The 26853-nt window shown below is 32.7% G+C and overlaps 1 protein-coding gene across 33 annotated transcripts in view; it reads left to right on the forward strand.

Moving 5' to 3' along the window:
- The window catches only part of ADGRL2 (adhesion G protein-coupled receptor L2), a 306832-nt gene that overhangs the window by 243454 nt on the left and 36525 nt on the right, over positions 1 to 26853 (forward strand). For 19 of the 33 annotated variants that reach the window (XM_086394356.1, XM_086394348.1, XM_086394368.1 and 16 more), the window contains 6 exons: positions 6171 to 6280; positions 12232 to 13032; positions 19357 to 19650; positions 20188 to 20291; positions 21125 to 21310; positions 25026 to 25209. In XM_086394356.1, the coding sequence (XP_086250482.1) occupies positions 6171 to 6280; positions 12232 to 13032; positions 19357 to 19650; positions 20188 to 20291; positions 21125 to 21310; positions 25026 to 25209 (1679 nt within the window). Of the gene's footprint in view, positions 1 to 6170; positions 6281 to 12231; positions 13033 to 19356; positions 19651 to 20187; positions 20292 to 21124; positions 21311 to 22132; positions 22172 to 25025; positions 25210 to 26853 lie in introns of all 33 variants that reach the window. The other 14 variants (XM_086394341.1, XM_086394364.1, XM_086394363.1 and 11 more) reach the window with 1 other exon arrangement.

Genomic DNA, 26853 nt, shown 5'->3' on the forward strand with positions numbered 1-26853 from the left:
CTGGAGTATTTGTTCAAGTCGGTAGATTTTGCATTTTTAATCTTCCTTAGAACTGTGGTGAATAATAGCCCCTGGCAGGAGATAATGAAATTTTCTTAATTTATATTTTCAAGTAGAATCTTCAATGGAAAATGGCATCCTATGGCCTGGAGACATAGCTCTAGAGCAAGTTTCAGGGGAGATGCAATAATAATGCAGTGCCATCGAAACAGGAGTGATGGGACAGTGAAGAAGTAATTTAAGGAAGAAAAGAGAATGTGCCAAAGCTTTTTTGTAGCATATCTAATGATCTGGGGAAGATTCCCAATGGTTTTTGGAGCATGACTGGAGAGACTAATGTTATCTTGCCAAAACAGAAGCCCCTGCTTAATCAGCAGAACAAGACTATTGATTAAAACACCTCTCACAATAGATTACACATGGAATCTCATCTCCATACTTTGCACTTGGTAAAGTGTAATAATGAGCAGAAGATAATCAAAAGAAGAGTAAAAGCAATTTGTTGGGCATTGTACACTTCAAAATTAGAATTGGAAAGGAAACAAATTTGCTGACTACTTCAGCTTGTTTTTAAAGCCATACACAGGAAATCATATGGGAAATACAGGGGATGCTCTGGAAGAACAAAAGATGTTCTGCACCTTTAAGGTTTGCAAATCTATGTCCGGTTTATATAAAGGAGTACTTACTCTTACTGATATTTTTGTTGTTACTGGTAATTCATATTTGTTGAGGGATTGTGCAAAGGGTTTACTTTACATTATCCTATTTAACCTTAATGACAAACTTCTAAAGGAGGTATTATGGTTTACAGATAAGAAAGCTAAGGTTGAAAGGTTTAGTACATTGCTTATGGACTTACAGTTAAGTAAGCAGCAGGGCTGGAACTAAAACCTCAATTCTGTTTTATTCTAAAGCCTCAGCTTTTAAGCACTAATCTCCCCAATTAGCAAATAATTTTGCTTCTGAACAGCATCAAATGATATGGTATACTGATGATTTTTATATACTTTATTCTCAGATTATAATAAGTAATGTGTGCACTGTTCCTTCTTTCATTTACAGTTTTAAAAGATTAAGGAAAGCAACATATTAATAGTTTATTTGCATTATTGATGTTTCATTAGAGATGAAGCACTACTGTCCACAAAATAAAAAGATAGTGTTTCTTTAAAATACCACTGTTAATCTGTGCTGATAATTTCTAAATAATTTCCATATACTAGTATGTAAATTAATGATAATATATATTTATAAAAGACATTTTTATCAATTACACATTTTTCTTGGCAACATTTATCTTAATTTCAAAAAATACTGTAGATATCTTAGAATTTAATTTTGAAACCTAAGAACATTGACTACCTCTAAAAAATAAAATAGACTTATAATACTTTGAACTTCTTACCATCTGCTAATTGTGATGGTTAAAAGATACTCTAGATATTCCTGAAGGTATTTTTCTCTTACATACTCTGCACAAACCTAGACAATATCACTGACTTTAAATATCATACTCTAAGTTTTGCTAATAAGCAGGTATACTGGTACTCCATTGTACATGGAAAGTAATCTAATAGACCATTAATCTCCGAAACTTTTTGTTTTATTTTCTTCAGCTTTTGAGATGTACATTTAGCTTTATTTTTGAATATAATTTTTTCCACTAGAGTAGAAAGACAGGAATGATTTTCTAAATAATTTTTTAAATTCAGATGTTTTTGCTCCATTTAAAGCAGCTCTCTGGCCTTTAAAGCAGGATTTTGGATTTTCTGTGTGGTGGGTTTTATGATTAAAATGTAAATTTTATGAATATTAGTATCAGAAATAACTATATTCTAGTATCTCAACTTGATCATGTTACCAAGTATTTATTATTAGATTTATTTTACTTTACATATGGAATTCTAAGGATGAGTGTTACATTATTTATATATTTTAGGTTTGAAAATTAGAGGAAGAAATATTTAATATGATAGAAAGTTGTAACCTAAAATAATGCATAGAAATAATACATAGGTGATTTTTTTAATGGTGCTTTTAAACCAATGATGTGAAATAATGTGTAGCCTTTTACCTAAACATGTGAACTTTGTGAAATTTTTAGAATGTCATTAGAACATTAAACATGACTATATGCTTAGAATTTGAGATTTGAGTACATATATAGTTTTACATTTACTTATTCGATGATGTTAAATCATATATTATATCCAAGAAATTGCTTAAAGGTAAATTTTTGTAAGGACTGCCTTTATGTCCCTTGAGTTCTTTCTAAAAACAATAAATAGTATGTTTTCCTGTAGTTGAGCTACTTTATTAAAATGTGTTTGAATAGATAAGTCAAAGGTTAAATATAGAAAAATTTGCAGTGGTTTCATTGGGTTTTGATTTGATTTCTGTTACTTTTAATGACATCTTGTGTCTAGGAAACATAACATATTTTTACAGATTACCAAAAATTTTATTTCCAGGTGTATTTAGTATTATATATTTTCATTAGCTAGGAAAAGATTACACTTTCCCTCTGTTGTTGAAAATGGGCTCAACATATGATATATACATGTGCTTAGAATTTGTACTTACTGAGACCTCTCAGGTTAGGAATCAAGGGATCCTTGATTCTTATGATCAAAATTAGCAATAGAAGATACGTTAACATTGTAAACTGTACCATGTACTTGCTGCATAAATCATATTCATCACTAAAGGCTTTTCTATGTCACTTGTATTTTATTAAGACTTATAGAGCAAAAGCATGTGTTCCCATATATAATCTAGTCTTTACTTAGGTACCTAAACCTGCCTCTAACCCAGTGGTCCCCATAAATCAGAATCATCATTGGAGCTAGTTAAAGCAGATTCCTGGGTACTAACTCCAGAGTTTCTGAGGCTGTTAGTCTTTAGTGGGGCATGAGAATGAATTTCTAACAAGATCCCAGTTGATGCTCCTTGTCTAACAACCATATTTTGAGAACCAGTGCTTTAACTATCCTAACTCATTGTGTATCCTTACAAACATCTAATAAAATAAGTTCAGTTATTTAAAAGCTGAAGTGTTTCTTTATGAGAACAGTAATTCCATTTCCTTCAAGTCATAATTTAAGTCCACCTATTTAGAAAACCCAGTTTATCCTCTTCTGCCTTGTTCTTATTCATACTGAATTTTTATGTTTTGCATTTAAGAAAAGTATAAATTTTTAACAGAATGAGTCCCCATGGTATTACTAAATATACTGATACTTTCATTGTTCATATAGCCATACCTTTATGATAAATCTTTTTCTCTGGAGGAAGAGAGAAAAGCTCAAGCCTGGAAATGTTCTTAGGGCTGAGAATGCAAACAGCTGAATGCCTTTCCTTTCTGGGCTTAGTTGTGACTTTTTATTTTCATTAGAATGAAAACTTGAAGCTGAGCCGTTGGTGGGAATTTACTTTGCCTCTGTGGCTAACTAATTGCTTTCTTTTTCCCTGTCTTCTTAAATAATAGCAGTTTGTAGTTTTACAGCCTTACTAACAGCATAATGGTGAAGGAATTTTGGGATTTTTCTTAGTACTAACAGCTCACATAGGGTATTTCCTTTTTCCTTGATCCCTTACACTTTCTGTATTTGGAAACTTAAGACTACTTGCTTCATTCATAAAAGAATGTACATAGTCTGTATTTTTATTTCCATCATTTGGTCCTCTAAGATTTTAGGTTTTCTTTCCCATCAATCAAGATACTGATATGCAAATCTGATATTCTTGCACCTTTGTGTTCCTCTTCTTGCTGACCCTTTACTATTTTAGTACCCATATTCCTTTTTTTTCCCTCAAGATTATTTTCTTGCACTTCTGATACGTAAAATAAACCTTTTTGACATCTTAGGAGGCTGTGAATTCTAGAAGTCTGTATAACTGTATTTGTAGGAACTCCATTAAGTTTCTTAACCTTTTCAATTTTACTTAAACACTTAGCTCTAAAATTAGTACTTTTTGCTGTCTTGTGCAATGTGATTATTAAGTGAAATAAAAATTGTGTGATATAAATTATTATAATTGCTTGTGACATTAATTTGAACTTGTAATTGTGGTCAAATGACTAATTCAGAGTTATTCAGAAAAAGTAAATATGAGCAATTACTTTTCATTTTATGGTGTTTATCTTCTTTTAAACAAATTAATGGAAGCAATACTACTTATCTTTTATATACTTCCTGCAAACATATTGTGACATTGATTGTTATTTTATCAGGTTTCTATCATGAGTATATTTTGAATAAATATTAAGATCGTTTTTATAAATATTAAAACATGGCAGAGCTTTGTTGAGTGGCTATAACATGTATATAGATGGGGTATATAAAAGGGGTATCTAACCCACAGGAGTTTAGATTTCTTTGTTTTTGAGAAGTCTGAGGGTGAGATAAAGGGAGGATCTTTGTTGGTATGAATAAGTACAAGCAAGGAAATTAACGATTTTAATTTTTGATGGGGACTAGATTAGTGGTTGAGAATTCTTGAGATCAAGAAACTTTAAAAGAAGTGATGAACTCTTATGAAATTAAGAAGAAAATGAACCAATTGAAATAATAGACATTGATCTATTGAGAAATCTTAAATCCATTGGTGATTTAAAATTTTAGGATATCAAAATTTTCCATGAGTCATGTTAAAATAATTCATTTACACTAAATGGAGAAGCACTGGCAAATTTCTTTAAATGATTGAACCATTTAAGAGAATTACTGAATAAAGGGATTTGTGCATTAGTTTAATATTTGTATAAGCAATTTTAGTTATAATTTACTTAATAGTTAAAGCATCCACTTGAAGTTCATTTTATTATACCTTGACCTATAAAATTTGCATAATTGATCCTATAGAAGTTTTTAGGTCTTGCTGCTCTGCAGGGAAAATCAACCTGGTTTGAGCTGAAGTGGCTCAAAGGTTCATGACTTACATACCCACTCCTCTCTGACACAGTTCTCCTTCCCCTTACTTGACTTAGTTGTGCTAAAAACTAGGCTTTCGTTCTTTATTTGCCATTCTGTAGTCTAGTAATGCACTATGGAATGTCTTACACTCAAATTATTAAGTAAATTTTGTTAAAATGCTGTTGTTCTGCTTGCTTTGTCTTCCTAATTTATATACTGACAGAAAATATGGTAAGAACCCTGCAAACGTTCCATTGGGTTGTAATCAAGTCAAATTTAGAAGAAATTAAATTAAAATTAAATTTAAAAGAAAGTTAAATTTAAAAGAAATAGTTCTTGCCTTTATATAGCTTATAACAAGATCATTGGGACAAATTCATAGAACTTAAATAAGTAATCATCTTGCCTAGAATTCTAACTTAATTCTAATAGTCTCAATGACAATGAATCATTGACAACACAAAATAAGAAAATACTGCCAATAGGAATAAATATGGCATTCCAGGTCTCATATTAGTGACATTCTTTTTAATGTTGTATTTCAGGGAGTGTTAATTTAGAAAAAGTGACTGTATAATCATATGTTGAAAATATATTGATCTGTGAAAATAGTGAGTGTAACGCAATGCTTAGACATTCACTATGTACCAGACACTATGCTAAATGCTTTCAATGCATTCTATCATATAGGTAGGCCAAAAGCACGGAAGGTGTAATCCATTGGCTTGGTATCTGGTATTCAAGAGTGTATAATATCTGTAATAGAATACAACACAAAAACCTGATTTAGAGAATAAACTTAAAAACCTGGCTCTTTCTTTGTTTTAATATGTTTTCAAAATTTATTTCCACGCTGTTCAATTTATGACTCCATCTTTTGTTCAGTTCCATTCTTCTAGGTGCAATTTTAATTCTTAAATATAGTAGGAAACCAAGTAAGTTTTATTTTCAGTACATGTTGAACATGTCAAAAACTTCAATTAAAATGTATACTAAAATAACAGAAAACTATCAGTGATTTTCTTTTTATTTCCAGTTAAAAATTCATTGTGACCCATGATACAGAGGTATGACAACATAAATAAAATAGGACTTTTTGTATCTCTTTATAGTAAGCTATTATCAGTAGAATTTTTAAAAGTTATGGTACTAGTTGCTTAAAGACAATATGGATCAGTTATCTATTATATTTTTATTAAGAATAAACAAATACATTGTTATTACACAAGTTTGATTTGTTTTGTTTTCCAGGTGCAACAATCGAACACAGTGTATAGTAGTTACTGGGTCAGATGTATTTCCTGATCCATGTCCCGGAACATACAAATATCTTGAGGTCCAATATGAATGTGTCCCTTACAGTAAGTATGAAGTTTATATTTTTCACTTTCTACAGCATTTCTCATTGATGCTGAAAGAGGACCCATATGAAAGAAGCATATGTTTATGGCCTACAGAACTATTATGCATGCAGAGCACTAACAGACTTGGGCCTCCAATTAAGCTTCATGAAGTGTGGAAGGAAGCCATAGTGTGAAGCTGGCCAAGTGTCTGTCTATGTTCTTAAGTGTTTGGCTTTTAAGGCTAGTGTTTTTCCAGAAAACAAACTTGAATTAGCTATTCAATAGGGCTGATAGAAATCTGTACTTTTGCCCAATACCAGTTGCTGACAAATTGGTTTGGCTCACAGTTTTCTAAAGAAGGAACTGACTTCAGTTTTAATAGTAAGCTACTTGAATGGCTACCTGCTGTTGTGGTAACTTTAATGCCTGGTAAAAGCTACCACTGCAGTTAACTGAGGCAAGTGCTTTCCTTTTTGTCCCTTGTTCTTAAAGGAGCAGTCCTTTACCAGATTTGGTGATAAAATCTTAACCAAAAAAAATAGATGTAACAAGTATGTAACACATTTTTAATTTCTCAACATCCATTTTTAGTAATATCCTTTAGCAGGATATTTAAAATTTAATTGGAAACTTCATAAGTAGGCTTCAGCTAATAGTGTAATTTTGTGTAGTTTTCCTTCTAACCTCAGAATTCATACTTAGAATTGTATTCTGCATTTTCAGTAGGAAAAAGCACTTTAGATGATTAAAAAGATTAAATATATTTTGTTTGGTATTGTTCTTATCACCTTTACTTTTTAAATTAAAAAAATATATATATGTGTCATGTCACCTTAATTCACAGGCATTTGAGTTAAGAATTCTTTAGCAGAAATTTTATTGATTTGCTTTAGGAGGACTTCCCTCCTTAAAAAAACGATGGACTCTAATAGTGAAATTGCTTTTTCCAGAACCTTAAAAACTAGATTGCTATGCTTAAACTATCAATATTTCTGAAAACAAAGGGCCAATTTTAGATAACTATAGTATGTCCAGTATGGTAGTGATACATTCTTACACATCCCGTGAAGGCGCTGTCTCTCTTCTCTGCCCGCAGTTTTGATAAATTGCCTTTGTGTGGGGGATCAAAGGCCAAACACAGATTATCTTTTCTTTTCATTCCTGCTCTGTGTTCCTGTGTTACCGTGAAATGGATGCTTTTTATGTTTTCAGTATTTTCTATACCATTTGTAGGATTGGAAGCCTACTGAGTGCACTGATCTTTATATCATTTCTCTTGTGTGTAGTGTTGGTGGCTCACATAATCATTCTCCTGTGCCACTAGAGGAACATTGTATTCTTTGGAGCTAACCAAAATTTTGTTCCGTAAAGTCACTTTCGCGTGAATTTAGCATGGTCTCTGTCCTCAAGTTAGAAAAGGAATACAGCATCCATTCCCACACAGTGGAATCAGTCAGAGCTGCCAAGAATTGTCTCTCTGGAGCCAGTTCCTGTAACCTAGTCTGTAGATCAAGAACAGTGTTAAGAAAATATTATTTTCAGACTTTTAAGTTATTTCTTGTGCTTTTTAAGAAAGGAAAGTGTGGATATCTTCTGGAACATCTAACTTTCAAAATTTTACTTTTTCAGTTCTCCAGAAGTGGTGTACATTGTGCACCAAACTTGCAAATAGCTATTCTCAAGAGAAGTATTTGTTTTTTTTAGTGTCTGTCCTTTAAAAAAAAAAGACAGTAATCAATTTGCTGTTACCTTTCTAGATATTTGCACGAAGCAGAAATAAGTCTGTGGCTTTGTAGAAACTACTCCTTGCTAAAGAATAGAAGTAATTATACTTCCTATATACCGTACAGTGGTGACACACTATAAATTCCAGGACTTTCACTGCCAATGATCTTTTTAGATAGTTTTGATCTTATTTTGGGTCTGTGTTATCTCCTCAATCTCTTTTCCTCATGCTTCTGTCTGTTATAATCATCTCTCATACTTGGTTTTATTTTAATCTCCTAGCTTTCACTTTTCCCTTGTTTTAATAGTATTTTAGTAGGTTGTAATGTTTGCATACTCCTTTTATCCTTTGCTTAGTTGATAAAAACTGTCACCAACAAATAGCATTTATTATGTGTCTGTTATCATCTGGCTTTATGCCACTGTCTATCCTGAGCAAATGCCTCAGGAACATATCCATCCCAAACTATTTTCTCTTAGTTTAAAAACAAAAATTCAGAAATTTTCCATGATCTCTGAAAATTTTATAGTAAATTTATGCAACAGAGTCCATTACATATGCTGTAGTTTGTTTTACTTTGTATGTTTATAGACAGACACGTGTATTATAGTTGATTAGTAATTGAATGAATATGCATTTAAAACAAGTCATAAGGATCCTATGCATAAAGGAGAATAATCAAATCAAAATTTCCGTGTCCCATAGGCATGATTTGTTTTTGGTTTTTGAATCCTCTTATTTCAAATTAAGTTTTTAAAATTATACCATAAATTTAGCTATGTTTTAGTTGATGAGTAAAAAAAACTTTTACTATTGATATGTTGTTATTAATGAATAAACAAGATTATTTAGAATGAAATAGTGTGTCACTTCAGATACAGAGTATGTAGGTTTTGTTTCAGTCGACTTCTTGTCTTCAAAACTATGTCCTCCACTGTTGTTAGTGAGTCATGTGTTTATGTTTGTTCTATAGCATAGTAAATGTATTGTTATGAATTAATTCGTACAGCCTCTTAAGAAAAGTTACAGCATATATTTGTGATAAAAATACTAATTTCATTAACTTTATTGTATTTTTCTGGGTTGATGAAATTTTGACTAATTTGACAGAGCTATATATCTTTTAGGTTGTCATAAAAATCATAATGTGAGGTCTTTTGTTTTAAATATCCATATTTTATACACTTTATCAATCATCAAAGGTTTTAATTTATTTTTACTTTTACATTTGGATGTTACTTCTCAGTTTTCATTAAAATTGTAAATTTTATGTATAATATATATCCATTTTATTTTTTATATAAATGATACCAGTTAAATCATAAATGAAGTCTTACCAGTTTAATATTTTGCATAGTAACTGCACTGTCGATTTAGTGTATCAAGTAATAAAACTAACTCAGCCATTTTCAATTAATAGAAAACAAAATATACTTTCTACATCCTTTATTGAACTTGTTTTAATTTCTGTTTTAGATGCATAACATATTTTTAAATTTATTATTTCCATTCTTTGCATTTAATTGATTTATTTGAGTAAAATCATCCTTTCCTAAAAGGAAAGAATATAGCTGTATATAGAGTTAGTCTGAGCAAACTCACCACTAATGATTTCTTTTATCCTTATTTTCCCACCACGCCCCTTCCATTATTGATTCTATGCAGGTATAATATTGCTCTTCACTGAGCAGTAATTTTAGGACTAGTGGTTAATAAAGAAAAGAATTGTTCCATGTCAGTAACACTGAATTTCATTTTTACTGGATGTAGTCAGATTTACTCATTAATAAAGCAAGTATGTTTCCTGAAAGTGGTTAAATTGACCAAGTTGGATCGGGGCAGGGTCTCTTAATGTGGGTGGAAGGTTTCCTATGACAAAACTCATTTTTCCCTAAGGTATTTCAGGAGGTCAGTATTTAATCTTGATGAATTATTGCAATTTAAGAAAAATTAATCAAGCTAAGGCATTTAATGAAATGTGCAACTACAGTATCTTTGAGTACCCATTTGGAGTTACAGTATTGACACACCCTAATGCATTTTAATAAGGGAAGAGGGGGAATCACAGACATTAATCTGATCACTTTATGAAATTCAGGCAACATACTTCAAAGCCTACATACAATCTAAAATAATATTTTATAGTTCATAATTATTTAAATATTGTTTACCAGCAAGGATATTCTATAGCACACTTCGTAACTTTATAATCTATTTCTTTAAATATCTTGAAGGGAGGATTTTTTCTCCTGTAACTCTACTAATCAGGTTTGTTTTATGAAAGCATTTACCTTTCATGGGGTCTGTGGAAATCAAGGTATTTGCTTTGAATGCTCAGTATGATTGTTGCATGCTAGCTTGCTTTTGTGTAAATTGATGATGGTAGACAATGTCATAATAAGCTAACCATAATTCTTTCTTCCTTTTTCTCCTTGCCTACTGTGCTTGCTTTTTCCTTGTATGTATTTTGCTTACTTTTTTTAAAAATAGATTTTGTATTACAAGTTTAGGAAATGTGATGTAGAGAATTTAATGAGAATTTTATAATATTAAGTAAATATATGTGTAAATAAGTAAAGTTACTAATTATAGTGGGGAGGAAAAGTATATTATCTTACCCCACCCTTTAATATAACTATTGGGATAAAGGGGGAGGCTTATATATTCCTGAAAAGGAGGCTAATTTTTTATAGTTAAGATGGTTTTTTCTAGAAGCAGAATTTAATAGAAAAAATTGAAACATACTGAGCTGCATAATTATATATTTCTTCTAACATACATAACTTTGAAAAATGTAAAAATACCGGTATTCATTACATTTGACCTGAGCTTCAAAATTGAATTGCCATTTTGTAAACATATATCCTTGTTGTTATGTTTACCTAATTTTAGTCAGCTTAATAATGAGTTCACATGATAAGATAAATGGAAATAACACAATCTATGCATGCAGTTGTGTCTGTAGCGTACCTATTTAAAGTAAAACTTAGTAAGAATGCTGAGTGACTTTGGAAAGGCAAGAGTCTGTATACCACACATTAGTGAAGAGTCTCATTATTTATTCAGGTACACTAAGTGAAACAACATGCCAACATATTTGTATTGCCTCCTTAATCTACTAAAATGATTGATCCATGTTCTTTTATGTAACTTTAGTATCTTTCTCCTGCTAGGTTTTCCTGTTGTGTGTTTCTCTTTATCCAAAGTAGTGCAGCTCTTATTCTTCCTATATTTAGCATCTATTACAAATTCAGTCTTAGACTAATAGTCAATTTATTTTAATCTTTTTTCTTTTTTCCTTGCACTTTTTTTTTTCTTCCGATGCTTAAAATAGAAGTGGAGCAAAAAGGTAAATAACGTATACGGTTTGAACCCCAGCTCCTTGTTATGTGCCTTATGGATGTTACCTCCTCCCTTCCCTTCCCCCACAACATTCCTGACATTAAAACACAATCAGCAGGATCTCATAAATGCACCTCATAAAGAAGTCAACTGTTTACATTGAAATTATATGACTGCTAAATCTGGTGATGGGGTAAAATTTCTGAAGTCGGCGAGGGGGAGCTGTCCTTTCTCTGTTTCTTTTCACCCTTTACCTCTTTTTCTGACCCCCTTGGATATTTTATTATTAAAGTGTCATCTTGCCTGGCTTCCAGAACCCTCTCCATAGCATGCCATGGTTACAGGGTCTCCTGGTCGTTTCATCACTGCTTTCCTTGTATTTACTTTTCTCTGCTTCTAATTGCATTTTCTGAATATTTATGTTCCTTCAACTGAAGTACTCTTGTTTTCAGTCTAACTTCCGTAGAAGTTCTAAATAAGCCTTCACACTGGACTTTTTGTTTTATTTGCTTTATTTTGGTGTTTTGCTTTTGCGGGTTATAAGTGGGCTAAGGGAGGGAGGGTGCAAAGTTTGGTCTAAAAGTACTTTGTTCACTTTTATGCACAAAGCACAAAGTTTTGAAACATAAAAGAACTGTAAGATAAAACACATAGCAAAAGTATAAATTGTTAGCTCGATTATGAATGATCTTAAACTTTGGTTTGTATTTGTGAAAATAAACTTGTGCATTGATTATGGCAACTTGAAGAAAGGTAGTATTTGTCTTAAGTATAAATTTTGGTAAAATTAAGTGTTAATAAGGTGAATTTTTCTTTTTTGACCTATAATCATTGAAACTTATGCTTGCTTGTATAATCTTTTAACTTTGCTTAATTCTTGTTTTTTCTCTATGAATGATAGTTTTTGTGTGCCCTGGGACCTTGAAAGCAATTGTGGACTCACCATGTATATATGAAGCTGAACAAAAGGCAGGTGCTTGGTGCAAGGACCCTCTTCAGGCTGCAGATAAAATTTATTTCATGCCCTGGACTCCCTATCGTACTGATACTTTAATAGAATATGCATCTTTAGAAGATTTCCAAAACAGTCGCCAAACAACAACCTATAAACTTCCAAATCGAGTAGATGGTACTGGATTTGTGGTATATGATGGTGCTGTCTTCTTTAACAAAGAAAGAACAAGGAATATTGTGAAATATGACTTGAGGACTAGAATTAAGAGTGGAGAGGCCATAATTAACTATGCTAACTATCATGATACTTCACCATATAGATGGGGAGGAAAAACTGATATTGACCTAGCAGTTGATGAAAACGGCTTATGGGTCATTTATGCCACTGAGCAGAACAATGGAATGATAGTTATTAGCCAACTGAATCCATACACTCTTCGATTTGAAGCAACGTGGGAGACTGTATATGACAAACGAGCTGCCTCAAATGCTTTTATGATCTGTGGAGTCCTTTATGTGGTCAGGTCAGTTTATCAAGACAATGAGAGTGAAACAGGCAAGAATGCAATTGATTATATTTACAATACCCGATTAAACCGAGGAGAATATGTAGATGTTCCCTTCCCCAACCAGTACCAGTATATTGCTGCAGTGGATTACAATCCAAGAGATAACCAACTCTATGTGTGGAACAATAACTTCATTTTACGATATTCTCTGGAGTTTGGTCCACCTGATCCTGCCCAAGGTAAGAATTTTACTTGCTAATGCTTATATCTTTTATAAACAGTTTATTTTTAAGACTTAATTTATCCCTCTTTATTTTCTTCCCCTCTTTGTAGTTAAAGGGCAAGTGATAACATTGTGGCATTTCAAATTGTCATATAGTGTGTACATTTTAGCCTTATTTTGGTCCATTTTCTTTTTCTGAATTTCATTTAAATGTTGGTTTCAAAAAATTGTCACATCCTTCGTCGGTTTAGATTTCCATTGCTAAAAATGTATTGCCAACTACAAACCTGTTAGTTTTGTGTGTTTTTTTCCTACCTGACTTCTGAATTGATTAGAATCTGTGTGCAGACCTCTTAACTTCTTGGCGCCAGTGGTTAAAGGAAATGTGTGTTAGGAAGTCCCAGGAGGATTGCTAGGCTTGATGTACAGTGCCAGGCATAAGTGTTCTAAAGTTTTGGTGTCTGCTGTCTCTAGATCATCATGTAAAATTACATGTTTTTATTTCCCAATAAATTTGTGATGGTATTAGGTCAATATTTCTGGATTTTAACTGTTACACATGGACTAAGCACTAGATGATCCCAAGTATTGCTTTATGAAGACAGTTCTGCTAGCATTTTTAAAATTTGTGTTCTCTTTAAGTATCTTTATAAAGGATCATTGCTTTATAAATCTTTGGAAATATATTTTAGTTTGTCAAGTTACTTCAGTTCTGCAGTAAACAAGTTTTGAGGGTAAATTAAGTTTTGAATTTTCATTAAAATAAGATTACCTCATACACATGATAAAAGAATGATCTCTTAATATATTATTATGGAGTTTACTTAATTATAAGTCTTTTCTAGTTGAACAATAATATTTGTATTTAAAAGATCTGAATTATTTTTTCAATTTTATGAGTTAATTGAAATTTTCACATTATTGAGTTATTTCAGAATTGTAGGAACCAGAATGTTCTTTGGAGTAACTAAATCAATCTCTTCAACAAGGTGGAACAGGAATTAGTATCTTTTTCCTCTGTTAAAGCAATATATAACCATATGCTTAAACACAGCTACATATACATGTACATATTTTTAAGGAATAATGTAACTTATTAAGTCAGTCAGTAAGTAAGTGACTTAGTAAGTCACCAAGTCCTAAATATTGTCATAGGCTTAGGACTACAAAAGCATGAGCCATTGTAGTTGAATTCTAACTTGAGTTATAGAATATGAAATGTGTGATTTTTCTTCATACCATATGGGTAGTAATGACATGCTTTAGTGCTGTGCTATGCTGTGCTTAGTCACGCAGTCATGTTTGACTCTTTGTGACCCCATGGACTGTAGCCTGCCAGGCTCCTCTGTCTATGGCAACTCTCCAGGCAAGAATACTGGAGTGGGTTGCCATGCCCTCTTCCAGGGAATCTTCTCAACCCAGGGATCACACCCAGGTCTCCTGCACGGCAGGCAGATTCTTTATCATCTGAGCCACCAGTGCAAGCCCTCTTTTTGTTTAATTCATGTATATCTAGAATTTGTTGGCTAAAAATTGTAGTAGTGTGCCATTGATAAACTTTCAACAATGAAATCTTCCATTAGGTCATGAAAATCTTTATTGATATTATCTTAGTATCCTTTATTTTTAAATTCAGACATATCTTTTTCTCTTGAGGCCAGCAAGGGATAGTTCCTATATCTCAGCTGTTTTCCTAAAAGTTAGTACCATGGTTCTCTCATATCCTATAGTTTTGTAAAAGGCAAAGTTTAGTAATTGACAGAACTTGACATTGTAAAAGGGTCTTCCCTGGTGGCCGAGTCGGTAAAGAGTTTGCCTGCAATGCAGGAGTCCTGGGTTCAATCCCTGGGTCTGGAAGATGCCCTGGAGAAGGAAATGGCAACCCACTCCAGTATTCTTGCCTGGAGAATATGTATTAATCTTTTTTTGTAACCTGTATTGCCCTCACAGTTGTTAAATGTTTCTTGGGTAGCAGTAAATCTCTTCCCCTCCATTAGGAAAAAAAAGTAAAAAAAAAAAAAAAAATTAATGCCGATTATAATTAAATAACTCCTAAAGTTGAGTACAGGTTGATTGAGCTCAATAAGGAATCATTGCCCGCCTCCTTGTCACAGAGCACTTTATGGAATACAAGATGAGTAATAATGTCACTTTCCACTTGTGGCATATGTTCTAGTAAATAATTTGACCCATTTCAGATGAAAAAATCTTTGATAATTTTGGGTGATTTTTGAAAAGAACAGTTACTAGCTTTGAAAATGAGAAACTTTGCCATATGTGGTAGCTTTATTCCTACAGCAGTGTTGTGTTATCCAAAATAGCCATTCTCATATATTCTCAGAAGGTGAAAGTCCATACTGACTTCTTATTAAACCATTAGTGGTAAAAAGTTTTATTTGACCTAAATTTTTCTTGCTGATGTTTGAAGCATATTCTCTTATTTGCTTGCTCTTCATAACTCATCTTCAAATGCTTTTAGAGAGACTCCTGCCTTGCTCGTCCAAGATGTGTGCTGATATCTAACTGCATGTAAATGGGGCCTTGCAGAACTATTCTGGCCCATACATTTAGGTCAAACCAGTAAGCCACTGCTAGCAAGTCTATGTACTGGCTTTGCTATCATGTATGTAGCCAAGATATATATTGTGTTGTTAAATGGATAATTTTAATTATGGACTGTTTCACACTGTATTAGCTGCAGTATTTTTCCCTATATAAATCCATGCCTTCCATTCCTAACAGCACAAGTATGTTATTACTTTGCCTTCATAGTGCTTTCAAATACATCTTCCTGTTTTCTTTAAATTTTTAGCTTTCTGTTTTCTCTACTTAGTTAATTTGCTCCATTATCCTAAACTAGATCTGTTTTTTCTCTTTTGCTTTCTTCCTCTATAATGTTGGCTTAGGGAAAAAAAGCCATTTTGGTCATATATTAACTGTTTTCTGTGTCTTAATCTGAATTGATTTATACTTACTTAATCTGTCTGCAGATTTGTTATCCGAAACATTATGGAAAAATATTGTCTTGAGTTCTGATGGTTTCTGAATATCTGACTTAGAGTAATAATGAAGCATGGCAAACAACATGAGGGACATTTTTTAAGAGAGCCAGTTAGATTTATTATTTAAGAAGTGTTTAATATAGAATATTTCTTAAAACATCTTCCCGCTGATAATGAATGGTTAATTAAAAGATGATTGGTGTTTTTAGATATTGAATAAGGGTAAATTTAATAAATCTGCTGCACTTTTTGCCTTACTAGACTATATTCTCACTCTAGCTTGTAATAATGGATGAATTTGGGGCCTTGGAAGAGGGAAATAACTACCCTCTCATTTATCATAAATACATATTATCCTTAAAATGTTTTCACATGGGAAAAAGCTGATAATAATTAGCAAGTTCTTAATAAATAACTGGCATAGTAAATTTAACCAGTCTGTTGAGGTTTTCATGGGTACTTATTAATATATATGTGTATTAGCATTAATGTCACTGTTTCTAGGTCTCTGTACTTAAATGATATATGGTAGGTAGAATGCTAAGTCATTTAATCTGTGTGTTGATACAGCACCTGATAACTCTGGGAAGGCTGTGTACAGTAGGGTTCAGATTTACAATATAATTCTATTGTGACTTGTCATGTTTCCTATTACCATTTATAGGAAGTTCTTGAGTTTTGAGCCTTTTGCCACAAACATTTCATTGTGAAACTTTTTACTATTACTGTTTTAGTACCTTATATTCCCACATTTTTTCTTCTTTTAGAGATTTACACAGAGCACAGTGTCAGTTAAATGCTCCAAAATAAGGACATATTGCTTGTGGGGTGTCATACTTTCTCAGAGTCTATTAAAATCTTTTGTCTAGAAAAGTAAGATCATAACATTTAAGAGCATTATGGACAAGTGACCTTAAACAAACTGCTTAACCTCCTCCAATGCTTAGTTTTCTGTTCTGTAAAAGAAAGATAATCATAGTGCCTACTTCATGGGGTTGTGGTAAGGATTAAATAAGATGATCTGATGATCAATGAGTGATGATTAACACAGCATCTGGTACATAAATGCTGAGTAAATGTAAGCTTTTATCATCATGGGGTGCCCTGTTGTGACCTGTCTTCATCTAAGGAAAGAAACATTAATTTTTATAAATATCTCCTCATCTCTAGCTTCAGTATTAGAAAATTGCTTTTTATTGAAGTTCTTAAATCTTGTCCTTGCACAGTTTTGTAGTTGTCCTCCTAAAGGGTTACATTTTGCCACTTAAAGTTGATGTTCAATACCCCAAAATTTCATTGATTCACAAGTGAAGAATGTGTTGCTTAAAGAAGTTTAACTTCTTTTAATGAACAAAAGATAAAAGATATGAAAATATATTATCAGTGACACATGGAAATGGGCTACAGAATATTTCAGAAAGTTTTGTGCATTTAATAGAGGTCATTTTATTGCCTACCTTCACTCATTTATTTGAATCTTTACTGATGCTTAGCTAACAGATCACTAATTGTATATTGTTAATACATATTTCAGTCATTAAATATGTACTAATTAGTACAGTGTCAAGGGATACATCAGATGGGGTAGCATTAAACCATTCTGCTCTGCCCTTTTCTCTTTGCTCCGATTTCCCACCCCCTTTAAGATTTGATTCAACAACATTCATTTAACACTTCTTCAAAAGATTGTGATGCTTTTGACAAATGTTAATTGAGAAAGCACTGAAAACTTGGCTGCATTGTAATCAAAAGAAAATTATGAGGTTTAACAAGATGTCAGGCAAGTGCTTTACAGAAAAAAGATAAACAGGTTTGAATAGGTTTCTGCAACAGCTGGCTAGGCATGATGCTTGACTAATGTACAAAGGATTCTCTCATATGATTAGTAACCAATGCCTTGGAAATAAACCAGTTGGTTAAGAAGTTTCTCTAGTGAAAAGAGACTGTCAAAAATGTATCTTGCACTTATTGGTAACAAGAAGTTTCTCACAACTAAAGAACTAGAAATAGGTGTACACTGCTTTTTCTGATAAACTTAGCATACTCTGTCATAGAGTCAGAATTATGCAAACTATCTAGGGACCAGAGCTTAAAATACTAATTATGTCAGTGATAATATGAACTTGTTTTCTAAGAAGTTTTAATGTTCTAGTCTGGTTCTTATGTGTAGTAAAACCATAAAATAACTTAATGTTTTATAAGATTATCATTAAAAATAGTTACTTTTAATTTGCTCTACTTGATTTAAATTTAAAGCCTCAAAATTATAAAGTCTTAAGATTCAGTAATCTAAATGTTGATAAAACTTTAGTGTGATCACCTAATAGATTTTAAACGATGCCATTAAAGTTTTACTGACAGAATTTTTTTGTTTTTTAAACTAAGTGGTCATTAATGAAGGAAAACATTAAACTCCATTCTTATTTTAACCTAATGGATTTAACAGTTTAAAAATAATGTTGGAAGTCCAGAATAACCTTAAATTTTTTTTCTTTTTAAATTTCTGCTTGTAAGTGAGTTAACTGTAGGTCCTTTTAAACTCTCTGTTAATATGTAGAATTGGTTTTGAATTAGGCATAATTTGGTCCAACTTGTTATCTTGATGAGATTACAATATAACTTCTGATCAGAACTAGTTTCTTTTCATATCTATGTTTTCAAAAGTAAAGATGTCAAAGCCTCAGATGTTTCCTTAGTAAAACAGAACAAGCATGCCAAGCTTATCTTCTGTTTGGATCTAATCAGCCATGCTCAAAAATCTTTCAAGCAAGAATGGCTGCTGGGTGGAAAGATGTCACAGTATTTGTTTCCCTGTAAGATGTAGAGTGGGTGACTTGAAATTTTCTATTGTCCTAATTATATGTAATGGTCAGACTTTTGTTGATACTTTGAATTTTATTGTTTCAGAGTATGAATTTGTATATAAATGGCTTTTTCTAAATTATGTATCTGATATGACACCATATTTGATATGTATATTGAAACTTTATATTAAACTATCCTGCATTTCCTGTTAGATGATATATGTTGAAATTGTACATAAAATGTATTACTAAATATTTCATTGAGAAGTAAACCTAGGACACAGTCAGAGAGCAAAATCTAGGGTAGAACCCAAACTGCCAGTCGCTTAGCCAACAATATGAATGAGTTGGAATAAATGAAGAGATTCATTCTTCTTCCTACCCTGTGGATATTCTCAGTGATCCCATTTTGTTGGTTTGGGATGGTTGTGTTTTGTGTGTGTGTATGTGTGTGTGTGTGTGTGTGTGCCTGTGCAGACGTTCACATGAATGTGATGTGTGTTTGAGATTAACATACTCATCTCTTTTCCATAGTGCCTACCACAGCTGTGACAATAACTTCTTCAGCTGAGATGTTCAAAACCACAGTATCAACCACAAGCACTACTTCACAGAAAGGCCCCATGAGCACAACTGTAGCTGGATCGCAGGAAGGAAGCAAAGGGACAAAAGCACCTCCAGCAGTTTCTACAACCAAAATTCCTCCTGTAACAAATATTTTTCCCCTGCCAGAGAGATTCTGCGAAGCATTAGACGCGAGGGGGATAAGGTGGCCTCAGACACAAAGGGGAATGATGGTTGAACGACCGTGTCCCAAGGGAACGAGAGGTATTTCTGTCAAATATTGACACTACATATACTATTAAAACTTTAAGGAGGTTCTGAATTACACTGAAGTGATTTTATTTGAGGAAAAAGATATTTACAATAGCTAACTTAATTGTTATTTTGTTACTTTAGTAATATAGCACATGTAGACAACTTAAAAGTTTTGAAACTATAAAAGTCTTTTAAGATCAGGCTTTGAATTCCCGCTCCTTCTTCAAGTCCTAGGTCAAGCCTGAGATTTAGGCCCATGGATTCTCTAGTGAGACTGCCTAACAGCTGTGTTTCTCATTGCAAAGTATCATTTTGGATGAGTCCCAAGAAAAAGGGCTTTTTGTTTGTTTGCTGTAAATGTCTGATATTTCTGTGCCGACTTTATATTTACTGTTTATATTCTGCTCTTTGTCAGTTATTGTCAACTACTTCCATTAGCGTTTATTCAAAATTTAACACATGGAGTAGAATCATCATAGTGGATTTCCCGAATGCATGCAGGAAAAATGGTTTCAATTTCACTGTTGTTTTCTGCATCTGTTGTAGGAACTGCCTCGTATCTCTGCGTGCTTTCCACTGGAACATGGAACCCTAAGGGCCCTGATCTTAGCAACTGTACCTCACACTGGGTAAATCAGCTGGCTCAGAAGGTTGGTTGGAACCTTTTAATATGATACACATTGGTGATTAAGGGCTTTAACTTCTAACATAAATAATTTAGCTTTGTATGTTAAGACCAGCTTCGATGTTCTTTGTTCAGTATGAAAGTAAAAAATTATGCATAGTTTTGTCTGTAAACTATTTATTCAAAGTTACATATGTTTTAGGGCATGCTGTTTTCTATGTGAAGCTTTTTAATGAGTACATACTTGCTTAATTTCATTCATATTTAGTTTGTTCTGTTTCTTTTGATGTTCGTAAGACAAATAGTGCACTGGCCTAATAAATCAAATATCATTAAGTTTGCAACTGAATCCACAGAATGCAAGCAGATGTTCATATCACAGCTGATTATGACAGAATAAGTAAAAATGACTTTAAAGGCATTAGTAACTTTAATACAGTGCAATGTAGTGACATTTTAGTTTTACCACCTTTCTGAAAGGCAAGCAGTAGATAATAACCCTCAGTGTTATACTGATTACATTCTGACTTAAATTTCTGGATCATTGGAATAAATTAATAAGATTTTTAAGCAGCAGTTTAAAATGGTTGCAGTGAAATGAGAGAGTTGTCTCAAAAAATTTTTAAAGGACTTTTTTTCTCTTTTGTTCCCTTTAAATGCCTGCCTAAGAATTTCTTTTTGAGGATCTAAGAACCTTTAATCATCTGAAATAAAGAGAAAGTTATTGGTCTCAGTTAGTTGCAGATTTTGACATGTCTGTGTATATTTTTCTCACCACACCAAAGATCCTAGGGAAAAGAGCAAGAAGCCACAAACAACAAGAAATCTTTACTGAGATAATATAAACTCTCATTTCAGATTAGAAGCGGAGAAAATGCTGCTAGCCTTGCCAATGAACTGGCTAAACATACCAAAGGGCCAGTGTTTGCTGGTGATGTGAGTTCTTCAGTGAGATTGATGGAGCAGTTGGTGGACATTCTTGATGCACAGCTGCAGGAACTGAAACCTAGTGAAAAGGATTCAGCTGGACGGAGTTATAACAAGGTAGGTAGAAGCTTTCTGTTATTTTAAAGTAGATATTTTGTATGTCTGCTCTGGATTCTTCGGCAGTTGACTGCCTAACTTTTGGTCCCGATGACACACGAATAGAAACAAAACTTCTAATTTGGTTCATATCTCAAGAAATAATTGTAGTTGTGAAAGCAGCAACATGCACTCCCCTTGCTGCCCCCAAGATGATGCTAATTACCTGAGGAAAGGTTAGTCGGTGGTAAACTTCATCTACCTGGTTGTTGTCAGTGCTCTCACTCTGGAAGGCATTATCTGCAATCGGAGAGATTGTGTTAAACAACTCATATACTAATACAGGCAACTCTTGTGATTATAACAAAATTGTAATGCATATAGGAGTGTTAGATACTAAAAAGTTGTTTTCAATATTAGGTTTGGGGAGAAGGACAAGTTTTTTTTGGTAGAAGTATAGTGTGTTAGTGCTACAAATTTTTCTTACCTTGTCAAAAATTTGATAGTTATTTTAACCATACTATAAAGTGTTTATATGAAATTCATATGAATCTGAAATCTGTGGCTAAAACGCCTTTATAGGTTTTTTCTTGCTTTTATCACATATTTTGTCTCTAGTTTTATCAAGATACTTTGCATTATTATATTTAGTAAAATAAAGCTAAAAGCTGTGAATGCATGGTCTTGGCAGTCAGTATAGACTCACAGAAATCCAGAGGACTACAGTACATAATAAACACTGAGCTCAGGACCACCATTTAATTTTTGTAGGATTTCTTCTTCTTTCCCCGTATGCAACAGATGAAAATCTAACCTCTGATTTTCTTTTCTTTTACTAAAAAGCTCCAAAAACGAGAGAAGACATGCAGGGCTTACCTTAAGGTATCTCTCCTGTGCTGTCACCCTGCTTTCTCCCTTCTTCAGCTTCCTGCTACGCTTTATCATCTTGCTGCATGAACCAATGTATTTCAGTCTTTGATAATTATATAATGTGCCCCATATCAGCTGTATAAATGTTTCTTTTCCCAGGTATATTACTCTCAGAATAAGCAAATAGCTTATTTTTATATTTTTTGGTGTTTTTGCATTCATCCAAACATACAGGAATTTAAATGAAATATCCTCTGAATTGGAAAGTAATCATAAAGTCTTGTTATCCCCTGTTGTCATCTCTGTGGATTAAAAACAACTTCAGTAAAACAGCTATGATATATTCTTGGCAGTTTATCATATCAAAGACTGTATAGTCATAATGTATGTGCATGAAAAAGTCACTGCTTTCTTATCTCTGTGGTGTACTCTTGAATAAAATAGGCTTTGTTTTGAAATTTTAGGTGTCATTACTAGAATCAGGTTGATATTGGGAGGGGCTACTAGGAATAAAACATAAGTAATGTGACTGTACTGTAGATATATATGTTTTTGTGAAGGATAATAGGAACAGAAAGCCACCGTTTGCCTCAGAATCTTTTTCTACTGAAGCCAATTTTCCTCGCTGGTATATACAAGTAAAATAGGAAACATGGTGAGGCTAACCATAGAATTATGCCAAGCTAACTGTATGATAGATCAAAATAATAATCCTACATTGCATTTTGTTTTATTCTGTGAAGTTTAGAAGTTCCTTTTGCTGGGTATATTTACTTTCTAACTTTACTCATCTGGGGACCATATTCCTAGTCAATCAAACTTTGAAGAACTTGTTTATATACGAATGAAAACAAAACAAAAGAACTTTGTAAATTTTGTAGAATAGAGATTAGTCAGAAGCTATGACTTCACCAGTTTTGGTTGGCAAGATCTGGAGAAATAATAGCATTTCACTACCTAGTAATAGACATTGTTGGATCTGAGAACTTTAAAAGAAAAACCAGTGGGAAAGTCTTTTTTTAGGTATTAATATTTTGAAAGTCCCTTATTAGACTGTTTAATGGGGTCAAAGAATTACATGCTGAAATTTATAGAATTTGTCATACTGAAATTTTCAGCTCACCTTTAAGGTGTTAGTTAACGTGTGAAATGTAATAATTGGTATGTTGCCCAGGATGTATATCTCAGTGGGAGTAGAACAGCTTTTTTTCTTTGGCAGGGAGACTACTTCAGGAATATGATTAGCATAATGATCATTTTGATTCCACTAGAAAAATACAAATGATAATAAATAAGGAGCGATTCAAATTAATGAAAGCATGCCATCAGCAAGTTATGTGTATAGGTAGTAAATTTCAGCATGACCTTAATTTCTGACCAGTGTCGTTTTCAGTATGTCTCAAATGAGCTTCTCTGTTCAGATAAGACTAATAAAACACCTTAAATTACAAATTAGAAGCTGACTTACACTATGCAAATGAAACAAATTCCTGCTTTATGACAAAGGATTCATTTGTAGCTTATATTAGAGGCTCCAGTCTGTATTTCTTGGTAACTATTGAATCTGGCCTCAGCAGACCACTTTCTGTTCCACTCCAGTTAATGGATGCAACAGTATCAATGTGAGCATTTTGACAATTTTATCTCCCAGTAGAGATAGAGAAAAGCCTTGGACTCCACTTGCAAGTATCTTCTACTTGCCAGGAAGGTCTTGGTGACTCACATGGCAGACAAAACAAGGATATTAAGATGGATTAAGCTAATTAATCTGACAGTAGCCTCAAACAACTTTTCCACCTACTCATTTCAATACAATACCTCAAACAGGCCATTTCTGTTGTGTTTGTACAATGTATGTTCTTTTTACTCAATGATTGCCAGTAGATCAGAGCAATTTATATTTGGGCTTAATGATGCACTATGACTCAGTACATGGAGAAAGAGTAAATAAACTTAGTGATTTCAGTTATTAAGCCATAGTCAGTGTACAGCTACAGTAAGTATCAGTGCAAAAGCCAACTTTCAATTTCATAACTGACTGGGTTACATTTTTATTTTATATTGTTTTGCGTGGTAATACACTAAACCTGTATATATGAATATTTATAACATATTTATAAAGACTTTATTTTGCCTTTCTGTTTTTATTAAATTATTAGTCAGACTTTAAATATTTTGACTGTTTTCCTGATCCCCTTAAAAACAGATCATTGTTTACACATGATGGTATACTCTCTGGTGTTTTTAGCTAGCCAGGGAATTGGAAGAGTGGAAATGTTCACAAATAATTTATAAACTGTGAAGTCATCTTGGTTTTTTCTCAGTGATAATAGTAGACAACGTTATAAGGCACAAATTTGGACACTATTTTAGTTCAGGTTCCCAAAACCAACATGATTTAAATTTTCAAGCAAATATAGTAGGCTACTCTAGAGATACCAATGTTTTCTATTTAGAACATTTAAGTCTTGAGGTTATATGTAGGAATGACCATGCATGTATGTGTAATACCTCAGATTAAGAGCTGACACTGGTTTTCTTTCTTTTCAATGATTGAGATATGATTAGATAAACAGAAATGAGCTGTCTCTTTATACTTAGTCTTTATAATGAAATAGTAGTTTACTAATCTTCAGTTAGTTCTATTTTGAAAGGGTCAGACATCAAGTTGGCCAGATAGTGTGTTGTCCAGGTATTTTTCCATAAGAGTAAATCATCATATTTTTATCTTGATATAATAAAGTATGTGTAATATGATAAATATTACAAGATTGATAAATATTACAATTTCACTAGTCAGTGATTGAAAATCACCTTGGTGTACTAGAAGCAGTCAATACTAATGATGGTCTTCTAATGGATGCAGGCAATTGTTGATACAGTGGACAATCTTCTGAGACCTGAAGCTTTGGAATCATGGAAACACATGAATTCTTCTGAACAAGCACATACTGCAACGATGTTGCTGGATACATTGGAAGAAGGAGCGTTTGTCCTGGCTGACAACCTCGTAGAACCAACCAGGGTGTCAATGCCCACAGAAAATATTGGTGAGTGAATCTATTGTCAAGTTTAATTTTTATTTAGAAGATAGATGTTTAAGAGAATTATGATTCCATTGTGAATCTTTTGAGTTATTTCCAAGTGCTAAGCTTTTCTTTTGTCAAGTTATGTTTGTCCCTTAATAAGAAATATAACTGATCACATTCATAAAATTAATGCAAAAGCCAAAGTCTATGTCTTATGAAAGTTGGTTTGATGTACTTTTTCCCAACTAAAAAATCATTAAAGGAAAGAAGGGTTTAGAGTACTTAAATGCCAGAATATGGATTGCTTAAGTAGTGATAATGCTTGCTATGGAACTAGGGCAAATGCTTTTCCATTTATATGATATGTTCCTAATGAATTTAAATTACTTTCTGGAATGTGTTCTCCCAGTCAAATATTTTAGGCACACAGATATGTGAGCCAAATGTTGATATTAAACACAACTGCTTTCAGGTGAAAATGTGGTCAGTGATGTACATCCCCCATACAGCAGAATGTTCATGCTTTACAGATTGCAAAATAGCTGCAGATAGTTTTGGGGGATCATTTAGAATTTAAATGCTGGCAGTGAGAGGCAAGAATTCACTTTTGATGATATTTGAAAGAAGTTCCATAAGTTCAGTGAAATTATACTAATGAATTAGTATAATTCTATACTGATTATACTATAATATATAATGTATATATACTAAATATATAATGATTATACTATAATCAATATAGAATTGACTTGTCAGTCAGTATCGGCTTGACTGATTTAGAATTGTTATTCAGTGTGGTTGGGCTCAGATGAAGTTTATAGTATCCCTTAGTAAAGTAAAGAAATTTCCAAAGCGTAAATGTGAAAAAAAACCAAAAGGGAACACAGACTACTCTGTCATTGAAAAAATGTATTGGAGCAGCAGATATTGAATGAAGTTCTGCTATCTAGGATGCCATATCTTATTGCCTTAACGTACCTACTGAAACATGGGACTTTATATTTAAAAATGCAGAAAAGCAAGTTGTATGGGAAAAATAGAGATAAATCTAATTATGATACATGGATTTAGATACAAAATTTTAAATAAGTGAGTTTTTAGAAAGAGGATATTATTAAAATTGTATTTTTATTTATGAGGTTTTGAAGTGATAAATAACTTAATTTTAAGTCAAAATAATATGGCTTGCTTTGGGAGAGCAGCACAAGGAAAGTGATAGTCTACCATTGCTTAGTACAAATAGAAAATAAAGGTTCTCTTTTCTGTCTAGAGCTGTTATTTCTGAGTTTAATTTATTTAGTAGTCTAATGAATTTCCTAAGATACACATTAAACAATTCTTCTCAGATGTTTTCAGGGATTTGCCTATAAGGTTAAAGGAGTGTAGACTTGATTATCTCAGAAGATAAATCATAAAAAGTATTTGAAGTGTTGTGTTGGGACCTCCATTTGTTTTTTAAATCTTTTGAAGACTATTTTAAAAGCAATGCCCCCCCGCAAAAAAAAAAAACCCTAAAATTTCCCACTTAAGCTGCTTCCAAGAGTGCAAGAAGTTTTGATAGGCCAGGTTAATTTTTTAATTAAAGAACGTTATGCATAGATATCTCATAGTGTATATAGTACATGTTTTACCGACTTCTGAAAAATAATGCCCCGAGAGGGAAGT

This window comes from Bos grunniens, chromosome 3 (assembly GCF_055505025.1).
Source record: "Bos grunniens cultivar Pamir isolate PY7600 chromosome 3, Bosgru_T2T1.0, whole genome shotgun sequence".
Taxonomy (NCBI): domain Eukaryota; kingdom Metazoa; phylum Chordata; class Mammalia; order Artiodactyla; family Bovidae; genus Bos; species Bos grunniens.